Below are 13,582 nucleotides of genomic sequence, written 5' to 3'. Positions count from 1 at the left end.
TGACTGGAAGGCGAGACTACGGAAACTCGTATGGGACAAAATAGTGTTTTTTTGTTTTGTTTTTTGCTAGCAAATTATAGTCTTCAGTGAAAAAATGCCATTTTGTATTTTGCTCGAAAACGTGCTTAGTTGTTTTTTATGCAATGTCTTTTGCAGTGTGGCCACTGAATCATTCTTCCATCCATCATCAACTGTACTCCTGTGATGAGAGGAACAAGACATTGTTTTGCATATAAAACGAAAATAAGTTGTTTATAGCGCTACTCTTTGCTACATCTTCGCCTGTTCCATTTTTACAGCTATGTTAGTTAATATTGGACATTTAAAAAAAATTGGTCAAAGATCCTCTACATAACAGGAGCGCTATGTTTTTTTTAAGGATTTACAGCAAAAAACAAACAAAAACACTAATCAAAGATCCTCTGAGTGACACGAGCGCTCTGCTGTTTTTAAGGACTTCCTGCAAGAAATGCTAGTCAAGTGTTTCTTTATAGTCTATATGACAGGAGCGCTTGGCTGTTAAAAAAAAAAAAAACTATTGCAAAAACACAAGTCAAAGATCCTTTACGTGACAGGAGTACTCTGCTGTTTTTAAGGACCAACTGCACAAAGATCTTGTATATGACCTTATGATCACTCTGCTGTGTTTTAGAATCTACTGCAAAAAAACGCAAGTCAAAGAGAGGATCTTTGACTGTAAATAACAGTAAATAACTTCATATAGAGGATCTTTGACTTGCATTTTTGCAGTAGTTTTTTAAAGATATACTCCAAAAATGAAAGTCAAAGCTCTGCTATATGACAGGCAGACTCTGCTGTTTTTAAGGATCTACTGCAAAACAAAAACAAAAAATGCTAATTAAAGCTCCTCTATATGACAGGAGCCTTCTGCTGTTTTTTAGGATCTGCTGCAAAACTGCTAGTCAAAGATCCTGTAGATGGCTATATGGGCACTCTGCTGTTTTTATGATCCACTGCAAGGAATGCCAGTGAAAGAGAAGATGGTTGATTAGTGTATTTTTGTTTACTTTGCAATAGCTCTTTAAAAAGAGCAGAGTACTCCTGTCATTTAGAGGATCTTTGACTTTCATTTCTGCAAACACAAGTCAAAGACGCTCTATATGACAGGAGGACTTTCTTGGTTTTAAGGATCTACTGCAAAAACTGTAGTCAAAGGTCTTGTATATGGCTCTAAGAGCACTCTGCTGTTTTTTGTGTTTACTGCAAAAAACGTATGTCAAAGAGAGGATCTTTGGCAGTAAATAACTTTATATAGAGGATCTTTGATTTGCATTTTTGCAGTACTTCGCTGTTTTTTTTTTTTAAGATTTACTGCAAAAATGCAAGTCAAAGTTCCTCTATATGACAGAAAAACCTTTTGGTTTTTAAGGATAAACTGCAACCTCCCCCCACACACGAAAATGCTAACAAACATCCTGTATGTGCCTATATGAGCACTCAGCTGTTTTTTAGGCACTACTGCAAAAAATGCTAGTCAAAGAGAAGCTATTCAATTTGTTTTTTTTCTTTGTTTGTTTTGCATGATCTTTTTAAAATCTCTTCCCTGTACTATAGAGGATCTTTGACTTGCAAAAAACAATAGTCAAGCCCTTGCAGGAGGACCTTAAAAATAGCAGAGAGGTCCTGTCACATAGACGATCTTTGATTTGTGTGTGTGTTTTTTTTAACAGCAGACATTAAAAAACATAAAAAAAAAACATCTGTTGATTTTGAACTTTTCTTGGTTTGGGCATTTTGTGTAAATGTGATGCCATACTTTTCCTACAGGAAGCAGTTTTTCTTCTTGGTTACACAGCATCTTTACCACTTTTATGAAAATGTACTGTAGTAGAAGAAAGTCACAGAGGACATTGGCCAAGTGTGTTGTTTTCAGTCTCATGCTCCAACTAATCACACGTCCCTGGACAGCTAGGCACAACAGGTTTTGAATGATGAAAATGTTCTTTCCAGCGAGCAACAATGCACTGCTGAGCCTCAGGAGAGGAAATAAAAGGGTGCGATTCCACTTCAGGCCTGCAGATGGCGTTACATAATAAAAACATGCAGCGAAACACATTTCCAAGGATACATTTTTATTGTCTTTCCTGTTTATATGTACGTTTTATATTTACATACCCAGTACATCAATTATTATATCAAGTATGGTATAACTCGGCAATAGCGCGATGTAAATATTTCAAATGTGTTTATGCTAATAATATGCAAAATGCAATTGAATTAATTACGTAACAGAATAAGCGCTGGCCCTGGCGTGACGTGCGCATCCTACTTTGCGCAACTTCCTCTTCCTCCCCCTCCTCGAGTTTCTCAAAGGAAGGAGGCGCATTCACGCTCCAGGACGCGCCCACCCACTGCTGACGTTGCCAGCAGAGCTCTGCGCTTCACCGAGCATCCACGGGAAGGAAGAAAGAAAGCTTTGCTTCGGGAGAGTGCAACATTAAAAGTTTCGGTTTTATCGGCGACATCATGGTTCTGCAGAGGCTCTTCCGCGCCGTCATCATGGGACCCCCGGGTTCTGGCAAGGGGACGGTGTCTGGGCGGATCGCGAAAACTTTTGGCCTGGAACACATCTCCAGTGGGGACATTCTCAGAGCCAACATCAACGCTAAAACGGGTGAGCTTGCACCACTCGTCCAAAACTTTAACGAGACTCTTTGCTGGAAATAGTTTGGTGAGGTTTATGTTGATGAGACCGTTCCTGCTACACTTGAGTTTATCAAGAACACACACACACACACACGCACGCAAGACAGTTTTATCTGCAAGGCGCACACACACACACACACACACACACACAGAAAAGACAGCCAGTGTGAAGAAAAGTGATGTCATCAAACTGGTTTGATTGTACTGGGAGTAGTTGACACTGGAAACAAGTTGGACTTTGGAAGCAGGTCGCTCCTCAAGATCACCTTGACTGCAGATGAAAAGAGCCGTAAAGATAAGCAAGACAGAGCTTTTATTGTTTGTGTTTCAACATAGACACAATGTGCATGATGACCATAGATTGTGTGACATAGATCATATATAATAGTGCTAATGTGTGAAGCAAAGTACAGAATGTCTGTCATACGTTCATATTTCCATATCACCAAATGGATAATACAAAAATAGAAAACAAGTAAGATAAATACAAACACCTAATCTGTTATAGCAGTCTGCAACATGCTGCTCAAAGATCCTCTATGTGACAGAAGGGCTCTGCTGTTTTCAAAAAGGCATGAGTCAAAGACCGCTATAAGAGCCATTGCTCATTTGAAGAACCTACTGCCAAATACACCAGTTAAAGATCCCCAATATAACAGGAGTCCTCTGCTATTTTTGAGAACTTACTGCCATAAATGCTATTCAAAATGCTGGTCAGAGATCTCCTATAGGACAGGAGGGATCTGCTGTTATGAAGGACCGACTGCAAAAAGCACTAGTCAAAGATCCGCTACATGAGAGCTGGAGTTCTCTATTTTTTAGAACATACTGCCAAAAACTAGTCAAAGATCCCTGATAAGACAGTTTTGCACTGCCAAAAACACTAGTCAAAGATCCTCTATACGAGAGTCATCTGCTATTTTTGATCCTGGATAAAACAGGAGTGCTCTGATGTTTTTAAGAACCAGACTGCCCCAAAAAACGCTAGTCAAAGACCCTTATTATAACAGGACTGCGCTGCTGTTTTTAAGAACCTACAGCCATAAATGCTAATCAAAGATCCACAATTTAACAGGGCGGCTGTGTTGTTTTTAAATACTTAAGGCAAAAAACAAAATGCTGGTGAAAGATCTCCTATAGGACAGGAGTGCACTGCTATTTTTGAGAACCTGCTGCAATAAATGCTTGCCATAGATACGTTATATGAAAGGATGACCCCGTTGTTTTTAAAGACCTCCTGCAAAAACTAAAACGCTAGTCAAAGTTCCTCTACAGCACAGGAGTGCTCTGTTGTTTTCCAGCACCTCCTGTAAAAATCATTAGTCAAACAAGAGGATTCCTCTGCTATTTTTGAGAACCTGCTGCCTCAAAAACGCTAGTCAAAGATCCTCTATGTGACAGGAGTGCTCTGATATTTTAAAGAACCTGCTGTCCCAAAAATGCCCGTCAAAGATCCTCTATATGACACTGCTGTTTTTAAAGACCTGTTGCAAAAATCAAAACTCTAGTGAAAGACCTTCTATAGGACAGGAACGCTGTGTTGTTTTTAAGCACCTCGTGCAAAAATCGCTAGTCAAAGATCTTCTATGACAGGAGGGCTCTGCTGTTTTGAAGTGCCAACTGCAAAAAGCATTTGTCAAACTAGAGGAGGCGTCCTCTGCTATTTTTGAGAACCTACTGCCTCAAAAATGCCAGTCAAAGATCCTCTATATGACACGACGGCACTGCTGTTTTTAAAGACCTACTGCAAAAAACAAAACACTAGTCAGTTTTGAAGGACCGACTGCACAAAAAAAAAGAAGCACTAGTCAAAGATCCTCTATACGAGAGGAGGAGTCCTCTGGTATTTTTAAGAAAGTACTGTCAAAAACTACTCAAAGATCCTGGATAAAACAGGAGTGCGCTGATATTTTCAACAATCTACTGCCTCAAAAACAGTAGTCAAAGATCCACAATATAAACAGGAGTGCACTGCTTTTTGAGAACCGACTGCCATAAACGCTAATCAAAGATCCACCATAAGACAGGATGGCTCAGTTTTTTTTTTGTTTTTTTTTACAGACGCAAAACAAAACTCTAGTCAAAGATCTTCTGTAGAAGAGGCATGGAGTGTTTTGCTGTTTTTAAGCACCTGCTGCAAAAAAACACTAGCCAAAGATCCTCTATAAACAGGGGTACACTGCTATTTTTCAGAACCTACAGCCATAAACGCCAATCCAAGATCCACTATATGACAGGATGGCTGTGCTGTTTTTAAGACCTGCTGCTGCAAAAAAAGAAATCCTTAGTGAAAGATCCTCTACACAAGAGGAGTCATCTGCTATTTTTGAGAACCAACTGTCAAAAACTAGTCAACGATGCTGGATAAGACAGGAGTGCACTGCTGTTTTTCAGAACCTACTGCCAAAAAATGCTAGTCAAAGATCCTCTGCACGACACGATGGCTCTGCTGTGACGTTAGGCCCTGAAGTTGTTAATGACTATAGCGTCATTTGCTGCCAGTATTTGCATTTATAGTACAGTACTTACAGCTTAAACTCGTAGCAAGGGCCCTCAGGAAATTGCTTTACGTCGACGCCCCTCAGACTGGCGGACATAACCGAAACAGAGAGTAGACTACGCTGCCACGTTTCCCCCATTAATATATGCTGTTTGTTCTTCCGGAGTCAGAGTTGGGACTGCTGATGAAGGCCAGTATTGATCAAGGTCAGCTGGTACCAGACCACGTCATATCTCGCCTCATCCTCAGAGACCTGAAAGCCATCCCACAAAGCAGCTGGCTTCTGGACGGTAAGAAAGAAGCACGTGTTTTTATATTTCGTAAAAAAACAAACAAACATCATGATTACTTCCTGGGTTGTATTTCCTTTAAAACAGTGTTCAAGTGATGTTTTCCTGCTTGCTTTGTTAGTTGGGAGGATTACCCACCAACGTCAAAAGGGATTTCTGTGAAATGTCCTTAAATTTGGGTGTAAATTTGCAATAAAATCGTACTCCCCCCAGGAGTCCCTTCAGTTGTTCCTAATGAGTTACATCAGTGTATCAAAATGACCCCCCAAGCCCATTTTACATCATCATCCATAAACCAGGGAGTAGCTTGCTATCTAACAGACAAACAAGCATAAACACAGAAAATATTAATTTGCAATTTTTTTTAACATAATTTATTTTTTTATTTTTTACCACTTCTGTCGCAATCAAATAATTAGTCCCTTTTCCAAATATAAAATGGTACAGTCCTGTCATCTGACATCATCCTCCACAAACCAAGAAGTAGCCTGCTAGCTAACAAACATACAAACAAAAATATACGGAGAATATACATTTTGAAATGTTTTTTTCAATTCAATTTATTTTCATTTTTTACCACTTCTGCCACAATTGAATAGGTAGTCCCTTTTTTCTAATGTAAAGTGGTACAATGATTAATTTTTAAAATTAATTATTATTAATTTCTTTTTTGATGCAATTCGTTATTTTTTCCACCTCAGGTTTCATTTAAACAGTTAGCCCTTCTTCAGAATACAAAATGGTATGGTCCTGTCAGTCTACATCATCCTCTATAAACCAGGAAGTAGCATGCTAGCTAACAGCCAGACAAGCAAGGACAAATATAGAAAATAGACATTTTAAAAACTTATGACACAATTTAAATTTTTTCACCCATCAAGTTTCATTCAAACAGTTAGCCCTGCTTCATAACATAAAATGGTGCAGTCCTGCCGTCCTACGTCATCCATAAACCAGGAAGTAGCCTGCTATCTAACAGACAGTACATACTGTACAGGCACACCAGCACAAATATGAAAAATACACATTTGTAAACCTTTCACGCATTTTATATTATTTTTTCACCACTCAAGTTGCATTTGAACACTTAGCCCCGCTTCATAATATAAAATGGTACAGTCCTGTCATCTGACACTATCCTCCATAAACCAGGAAGTAGCCTGCTAGCTAACATACAAACAAGCACAAATAGGGAGAATACACATTTTTAAAACTTTTTTTTGACAGTTTATCTTCTTTTTTCACCAGTAGTCACATTCGATCATCCTCCAGAAACCGGGAAATAACTTGCTAACAAAGTGACTTTAGATACCAGACACCGACGGCACTTTCCCTGTCTTTGTTTCTTCCCATTGTATTTCTCTGTCTCGCCACCAGGGTTCCCTCGAACCGTCACCCAGGCAGAAGCTCTGGACGACGCCTACAGCGTGGACACGGTCATAAACCTCAACGTTCCTTTCCACACCATCAAAGAGAGGCTTACGTCGCGATGGACTCACCTGCCCAGCGGCAGAGTGTACAACGTAGACTTCAACCCGCCTAAAGAGCCTGTAAATAACACCTTTTACTTCTCTGTTAACTACCTGTACATGTTGTCATTCATGCAATGGTACACGTGTTTGTAAATTATAGATCTTTGTAACCCGCAAGGCATTCTGGGAACCCCACACACACACTTACCCACCAGAAAGCTACCCAGCATGCCTTGTGGGTTATACATTCATATAAAACAGTCATGTTTTGCAAGTATATTAGTGTGGAAGCGTTTATTTTGATATACGCATTGTACCTGTGGTGCAACAATAAAATAAATACATGGTAAAATTCAAGAAAATATACAGGTAGATATACTGTATCAAAAACCTTAGTGATTTTTGGATTTTAAAAAAAGTACCATAATCAATAGGTATATAATAAAGTATGTAATACAGATAAATACCACTTTAAAGTGATTAAGATAATGAAATGTTAAAAAGTTATGTAAAAGAGTTTTGTGTGAATGAATGATCATGTTGAGGGGACCCTACAAAAACCATAAAAAATAAAAGTAAAAATCTTTGGATAAATAATATAATTTTTAAAAATGTATACAGTACGTCCTCATTTATGGCGGTTAGCTGGTTACAGATCCGACTGTGCTAAGTGAATTTAAGTAGGGTTCCTTCTTTATAAATGGAATATTTTCATAGTTACGGCATAGAAAATATGTTTCCGACCTTCTAAATACGCTTTTCAACATTATTAGAGCCATCTAGACATGAAGTAGCGCCCATATAGTCACCTTGACACTCCTATTACCCAATATAGTAGATCTAATCAGAGGAAATAAGCCATTTAAGACAGCAGGCGGATCAGAATCAGTGACGGAAGTGACGTCGGGGGTTCAGAGTTGAGTTTTAGCTTTTTGTGGGTTATGGGTGCCACAGTATTTATTTAGCCATTTTTATGCTTGGAAATTCTTAATTTGGGCAATAAATATGCACAATTTGCTTCAGTATGCAATTTTGGGCTAACAATAGGCTTGTGTGTTTTTGGCATTAGCAGCATTTTTCTTTTGCATTTGTTCTTAATTTTGCAGCGTTAAAGTAATCGCAGTAGTTTTCATTTGCAGCACTTGTTTTATGGTGTTGATGTGTTTTTTTGGTTTTGGATGATTTTTGCGTTTGCCGCGTTCGGACGTTTCTGCGGGTTGGCTTCCGTAGATTTACCTGCTTTTTACCTTCCATTTAAAAAAAACTCATTACAGAGCTCAACGCAAAAGCTCTCATTGGGATGGCTGTGACTTCCAGCACAAGACTTTCTTTTACCTCTGGTAAAAAAATGCTGAGAGCAAACGAGCATCTTGTTGAGTCTCCGTAGCGAAATTGAGAGCCAGTAGTATCCACTCTTCCGTCTGTCCCATTGCAGTGACTTGAGGCGTCGTGTTACTCCGCCAGATAAATCTAGTGTTTCATGACAGCTGCTACAATAAGAGTATTGCTGTAGCTTGGTTAATATACAGGTCAGTTATGGAAATGGAACACTGTTGCCGTTTTGGGAGGTTTTTTTTAGGGTTTTTTGTTAGGGCTTTCATGTCAAAATAGGTACCTTCCCATGACGTGCATTGTTCACGCAGAGAAAAGGGAAAGAAATATGTGTTCGTTTCACTTAAGGATTGTGAATGGGCGACAAAATTTTAAAAAAGTGCAGTTTTAAAAAATGAAGAAAAGTGATGGCAATCTTATTTGCGCGATCCTGCTAAGAAATGAAATCCTTGGGGGAGGTAAAAATGCAACAAATGGCATGGTGGCAACTTGCTGGGATTGTGCAACGGAACAAAAGGAAGTTGTTAATCTTTAACATTGTGGGGAAAAAGGCTCTCTTTTCTGCTTCCACTCACGGTTTTACACGATTAAACGTGCCAAAGTTGACACAAGTCAATCTTATTGTCTTTAGGAAATGACTTTGTGATTGTTGGTGTCTAAGCACTAAATAACAATGGAATGGAATGATTGTTCATTAATCAATCAGTCAACGTGGTCAAGCGTTCGTCGTGGGTTGCAGGGTCGTGATGATGTGACAGGGGAACCTCTGGTCCAGAGGGACGACGACACGCCCGAGACCGTCACGAGGAGACTGAAGGCCTACGAAACCCAGACGGAGCCCGTCCTAGAGTACTACAGGTAGATGAATCAATCACAGATAATATCACACACACAATGACCTAGCACACCTGATTATGCTTACGTTTCATATCCTATAATCAAATGGCTTGGTATTAAAAAAAGAAAAAAAAAAGTGAAATGAAGTGAATTTTTCCCAATTTTTGTGGATAACAGAAAAAAAACAATGTTGCTTGATACATTTTTTAAATTAAAATTTAGAAGTATAATCAACAGGTGTATTTTTGTCAATATGTGGTCATTTATAGGGCAAGCGGCCGTATTAAATATAATGAAGTAAATGCATATTAGATCAACGTGCCATTATTTTGAAGGCGGGCATAATAAATACAAATGATTTGAAAAATGTGTTGTACTATTGTGAAATAATCTGGGGAGCTTGAAAAATATTTTTTCAAATATTGTGCTCTGTAGTCACATGATGAAATACCACAAATAGATAATAAAATACACAGGTAGATATGCAAAAATAGGGTTTTTGTTCATCTGTTGTTTTTGTTGTTGAAATAACACACTCAATAGGAGTATTTGAAAGTATATAATACAGATATACCATTACTTTAAAGGTGTCGATAAGGAAATATGGAAAAGTTACTTATGTAAAAACTGCACTATACAAAAGGTATGATTGTTTTTGAGGAACCCTACATTTTTAATATTAAAAAAATACATATATACAGTACATGCATATAAAATATTTACAAAAAAAATTTTTTTGCATCATTTTTTAGTTATTTGTATGTAACATGTAACATATTCCAGCACTGGAGAAATAAAGGGTTGCATTTCACCTGCAAGCTTCCCTATAGAAAGCACAATTCATGTGTTAGATTTTAATTCCCCACTAGTGTGGCATTACTTCAGTCACATTCCAAGGAGCTCATGTAAGCACATTTGTTTATGTTAGACACCGGCTCGCTGCTGTGTGCAATACAAGGCATCCTCCCGAGAGCATTCCTACTTTTCTCACATTGTGTTATGTCGCAGCCGCATTCATGAGTGGAATCAATTCATCTTCCTTCTCTGAATTCCACACACAAACCATTGTGTTGTCATTCTGGGGTGTCGTGTCCATTTGGAAACATGTTGTCATTATGGGGTGTTGGGTGTAGTATTTTCAGGAGGGGAAAAAAAAATACACTAAGTCCCCAACTAAGAAACACAATTGGTTCCAGACGACCGTTCGCAAGTCGATTTGTTCGTAAGTCCAACAAAAGGTAATATTACCAATGCTATAGGTACTACATGTACGTGTATACATACTGTATACAGTATATGTGTATGTATGTAAATATGAGTTTGGATGCAGTAGTAATATTAAACCAGGATCATTAATGAAAAAAACAATAATAAAAGTGATATAATAATACGTAATGATAAATGTTATTTACCTTTGAAGAGGAGTGGTCCAGCATACGTCGTCGTGGAGGAGTTGGAGGAGGAGTTATTGAAAAAAAGGACAAAAGGTCGTCATGGTTAGACTCTTCTAAAAGAGGTAGTGTTCTGTGGGTGGTGTAGAATTAAGCAGGCCTATTAAATCTTCATAAACTTTAATCACACACTCTGTCCGGGTTGCATCGTACAACTACAACTTAGCTTTTCTTCACATCTCCTCCCCCCGGTCTTCATCGCCTGTTGGTCCCATTAGCAGTGTCACAGTGCCCTCTACTGGTCAAGCATGTGAAATATGGACTTAAATATAAATAAATATGGACTTATAAGGCAAAATACATGGAAATAGAGACCAGTCGGCTTGTGTTCGTATCTCCGAATGTTCGCTAGTCGGATGTTCGTAAGTTGGGGACTTAGTGTATTCTAATTTTTATTTTAAATACATTTGCATACAATAACAAAGACATGATTTATTATAGGGTGTTGTGTATAGAAATTTGAGGGGAAAGTGAATGTATTTGACTTTTGAATAAGGCTGTAACAAGGTTGTGAATACTTATCCAGACATGATTTCTTACATAACCATAATCATGGGGTGTTGAGTGTAGAAATGAGGAAAAAAAAGATTTTATTCCATTTTGGAATGAGGACTTGAAGACTTATGCACATGGGATTTCTTAACTTTTGCAAACATTTAAAACAAAATCATGTTGTCAATATGAGGTGCGTGTACAATCTGGAGGGGTAAAAAATGTATTTTTCATATTTGATTAAGGCTGTCACAAGCATGTGAATACTTATTTACATGTGATGTCTTGGGTTTATTTTTAATACATTTGCAAACATTAAAATCAAAATCCTATTTTTAATCATGGGGTGTTGTGTGCATAATTTGGAGGGGAAAGTGTATTTATTTCACTTTTGGTTAAGGCTGTCAAAAGGATGTGAGTACTTATGCACATGTGATTTAAGTTGTTTTAATACATTTGGAATTTTTAAAGAATTCACTCACCTTTTAAGAAGGCTTGCAGCTAGCAGTGATATCCTGTCTCTGCTTGTCTTGCAGGAGTAAAGGCATACTGGAGACATTCTCCGGGACAGAAACCAACAAGATCTGGCCGCACGTTGAGGCTTTCCTCCACAAAAAGCTCTCAGTGGTCAATAAGGGGGTTGCCTAGCAACAGAAGACTCTCTTGCTCATATTATTAATATAATATTATGCATCATTCATGTCAATCAGTCATGGATGGGACGCTTGTCTCATCATTCTGAGACAAAACTACTAATCTTATTTGACTTGAATGTTTCATTCAGATTCAGACACTCCGAGAAGACAAATATGACTTCTTAATTAAAAAAATAATAATAATAATAATAATTATTGGAGGCTTTGTGCCACTTTGGGACCAATTCTTATATAGTAGGTATATTTACTACTTAGTGAAGGGAAAGTGCAATGTTCTAGAATGTTCTAGGAGGGATGCTGTGCCTTTGAATGTAGTATGTTCGTTCACACTTTAAGATGCCTTACAATGGATGTGTGCCTTTTGTTCGTTTTTAACACATGAATTTGAAAAAAAGTGCAATTGTACCGCCATTTAGGTTTGAATCGGAATAAATATGAAAATTCGCTGTTTGAGTTTTTACCGCTGCAAAGCACAGCGCAACGTTATGTTTTGCCGGCGTTTATCTGTTTTAGTTTGTCTGTGTTCAAAATAACGTTTGAATGGATTTGGATGACATTTTCAGGAATTGGCAGAAATGGGATCTGGAAGAACTGATTACATTTTGGGGGTGATCCGGATCACCGTCTGGATCAAGGAATTTTTAAAAGGATTCTTTAACATGACAGGACCATTTTCGGCATTTGAAAAAAATAGTCAGAGCATAAACCCTCCCAGTACATTGTGCTATCATGCTAGGTGCTAGCATGATAATGTGAGCACTGCTAGCACGCAAATGTTAACATACTAGCATTATTTTTGTTTGCTATTTTCATGGGTAGATACATATAAACACCACTATCATGCTAGGTGTTAGCATGCTAATGTTAACATTGTTAGTATTCTTTAAGTCATTAAAACCCTTCCAAGGTATGTTTTCATGGTCAAGGTCTGCACTCCCAGAGTGTTTTCTAGTATTTAATTATGCGTTTTGTGGGGTTTGTTTTCCGTTTGAGGCTGGGTAATAAAAGACTTCATTTATTTTCTAGCCTGTGCCTTATGGATTCATTATAACTATACTACTTGGAAAGTCCCAACACTCCATAGACCCTATTGGGACGCAACAGCTGGTTTTACCATACCAGTGGTACGGCATGGCATGGTATGGTATTCAACTAATATTAACATACATAAAAAATAATCACTAACTACAGTGGTGTGAAAAAGTCTTTGCCTGTCTCAGGTCATCAAACAAACGTAAATATTAGTCAATGACAACACAACTGAACACAAAAAGCAGTTTTTAAATGAAACTTTTTTTTATTAAGGGAGAAAAAAAGTCCAAAGCTACATGGCCCTGTGTGGAAAGTAATAAAACATAACTTAACTGAGATGAATTGAGATCTATCAGTGTGGAAAAAGTTATAAAGCCATTCTAAAGCATTGGGTCTCCAGCCAACCACAATGAGAGCCATTATCCACAAATGGCCAAAACAAGGAACAGTGGTGAACCTTCCCAGGAGTGGCCGACCACCCAAAATGACCCCAAGAGTGCAGCGACGACTCATCCGAGAGGTCACGAAAGACCCCACAACAACATCCAAAGAACTGCAGGCCTCACGTGCCTCAGTTAAGGTCAGTGTTCATGACTCCACCATAAGAAAGACATTGGGCAAAAACGGCCTGCATGGCAGAGTTCCAAGACCAAACCATTTATGATTTTGACCGCTGATTTTGAATTTTGCCAGAAAAAATCTTGGTGATCCCCAAGACGTTTGCGAAAATACTCTGGTCTCTGTGGAACTTTTTGGAAGGCGTGTGCCTATACATTACCACTATACATTTTATACTTGTACCTCTAATATGAAAAGACTTTGCACATTTTATGACCAACAAAGTCCATAACGC

General features: G+C 38.2%; 1 protein-coding gene across 1 annotated transcript; it reads left to right on the top strand.

Annotated features, from left to right (window-relative positions):
• Positions 1-2,353: 2,353 nt before the first annotated feature.
• On the top strand, positions 2,354-13,265 carry ak3 (adenylate kinase 3). Its single transcript, XM_054757847.1, has 5 exons — positions 2,354-2,635; positions 5,338-5,457; positions 6,835-7,007; positions 9,001-9,119; positions 11,578-13,265. Exons 1-5 carry the CDS (start codon positions 2,488-2,490, stop codon positions 11,687-11,689), a joined length of 672 nt encoding a protein of 223 aa, XP_054613822.1. The 5' UTR covers positions 2,354-2,487; the 3' UTR covers positions 11,690-13,265.
• The last annotated feature ends 317 nt before the right edge of the window (positions 13,266-13,582 follow it).

This window comes from Dunckerocampus dactyliophorus, chromosome 17, assembly GCF_027744805.1.
Source record: "Dunckerocampus dactyliophorus isolate RoL2022-P2 chromosome 17, RoL_Ddac_1.1, whole genome shotgun sequence".
Classification (NCBI taxonomy): domain Eukaryota; kingdom Metazoa; phylum Chordata; class Actinopteri; order Syngnathiformes; family Syngnathidae; genus Dunckerocampus; species Dunckerocampus dactyliophorus.
This window is presented reverse-complemented; position numbering and strand designations above follow the sequence as displayed.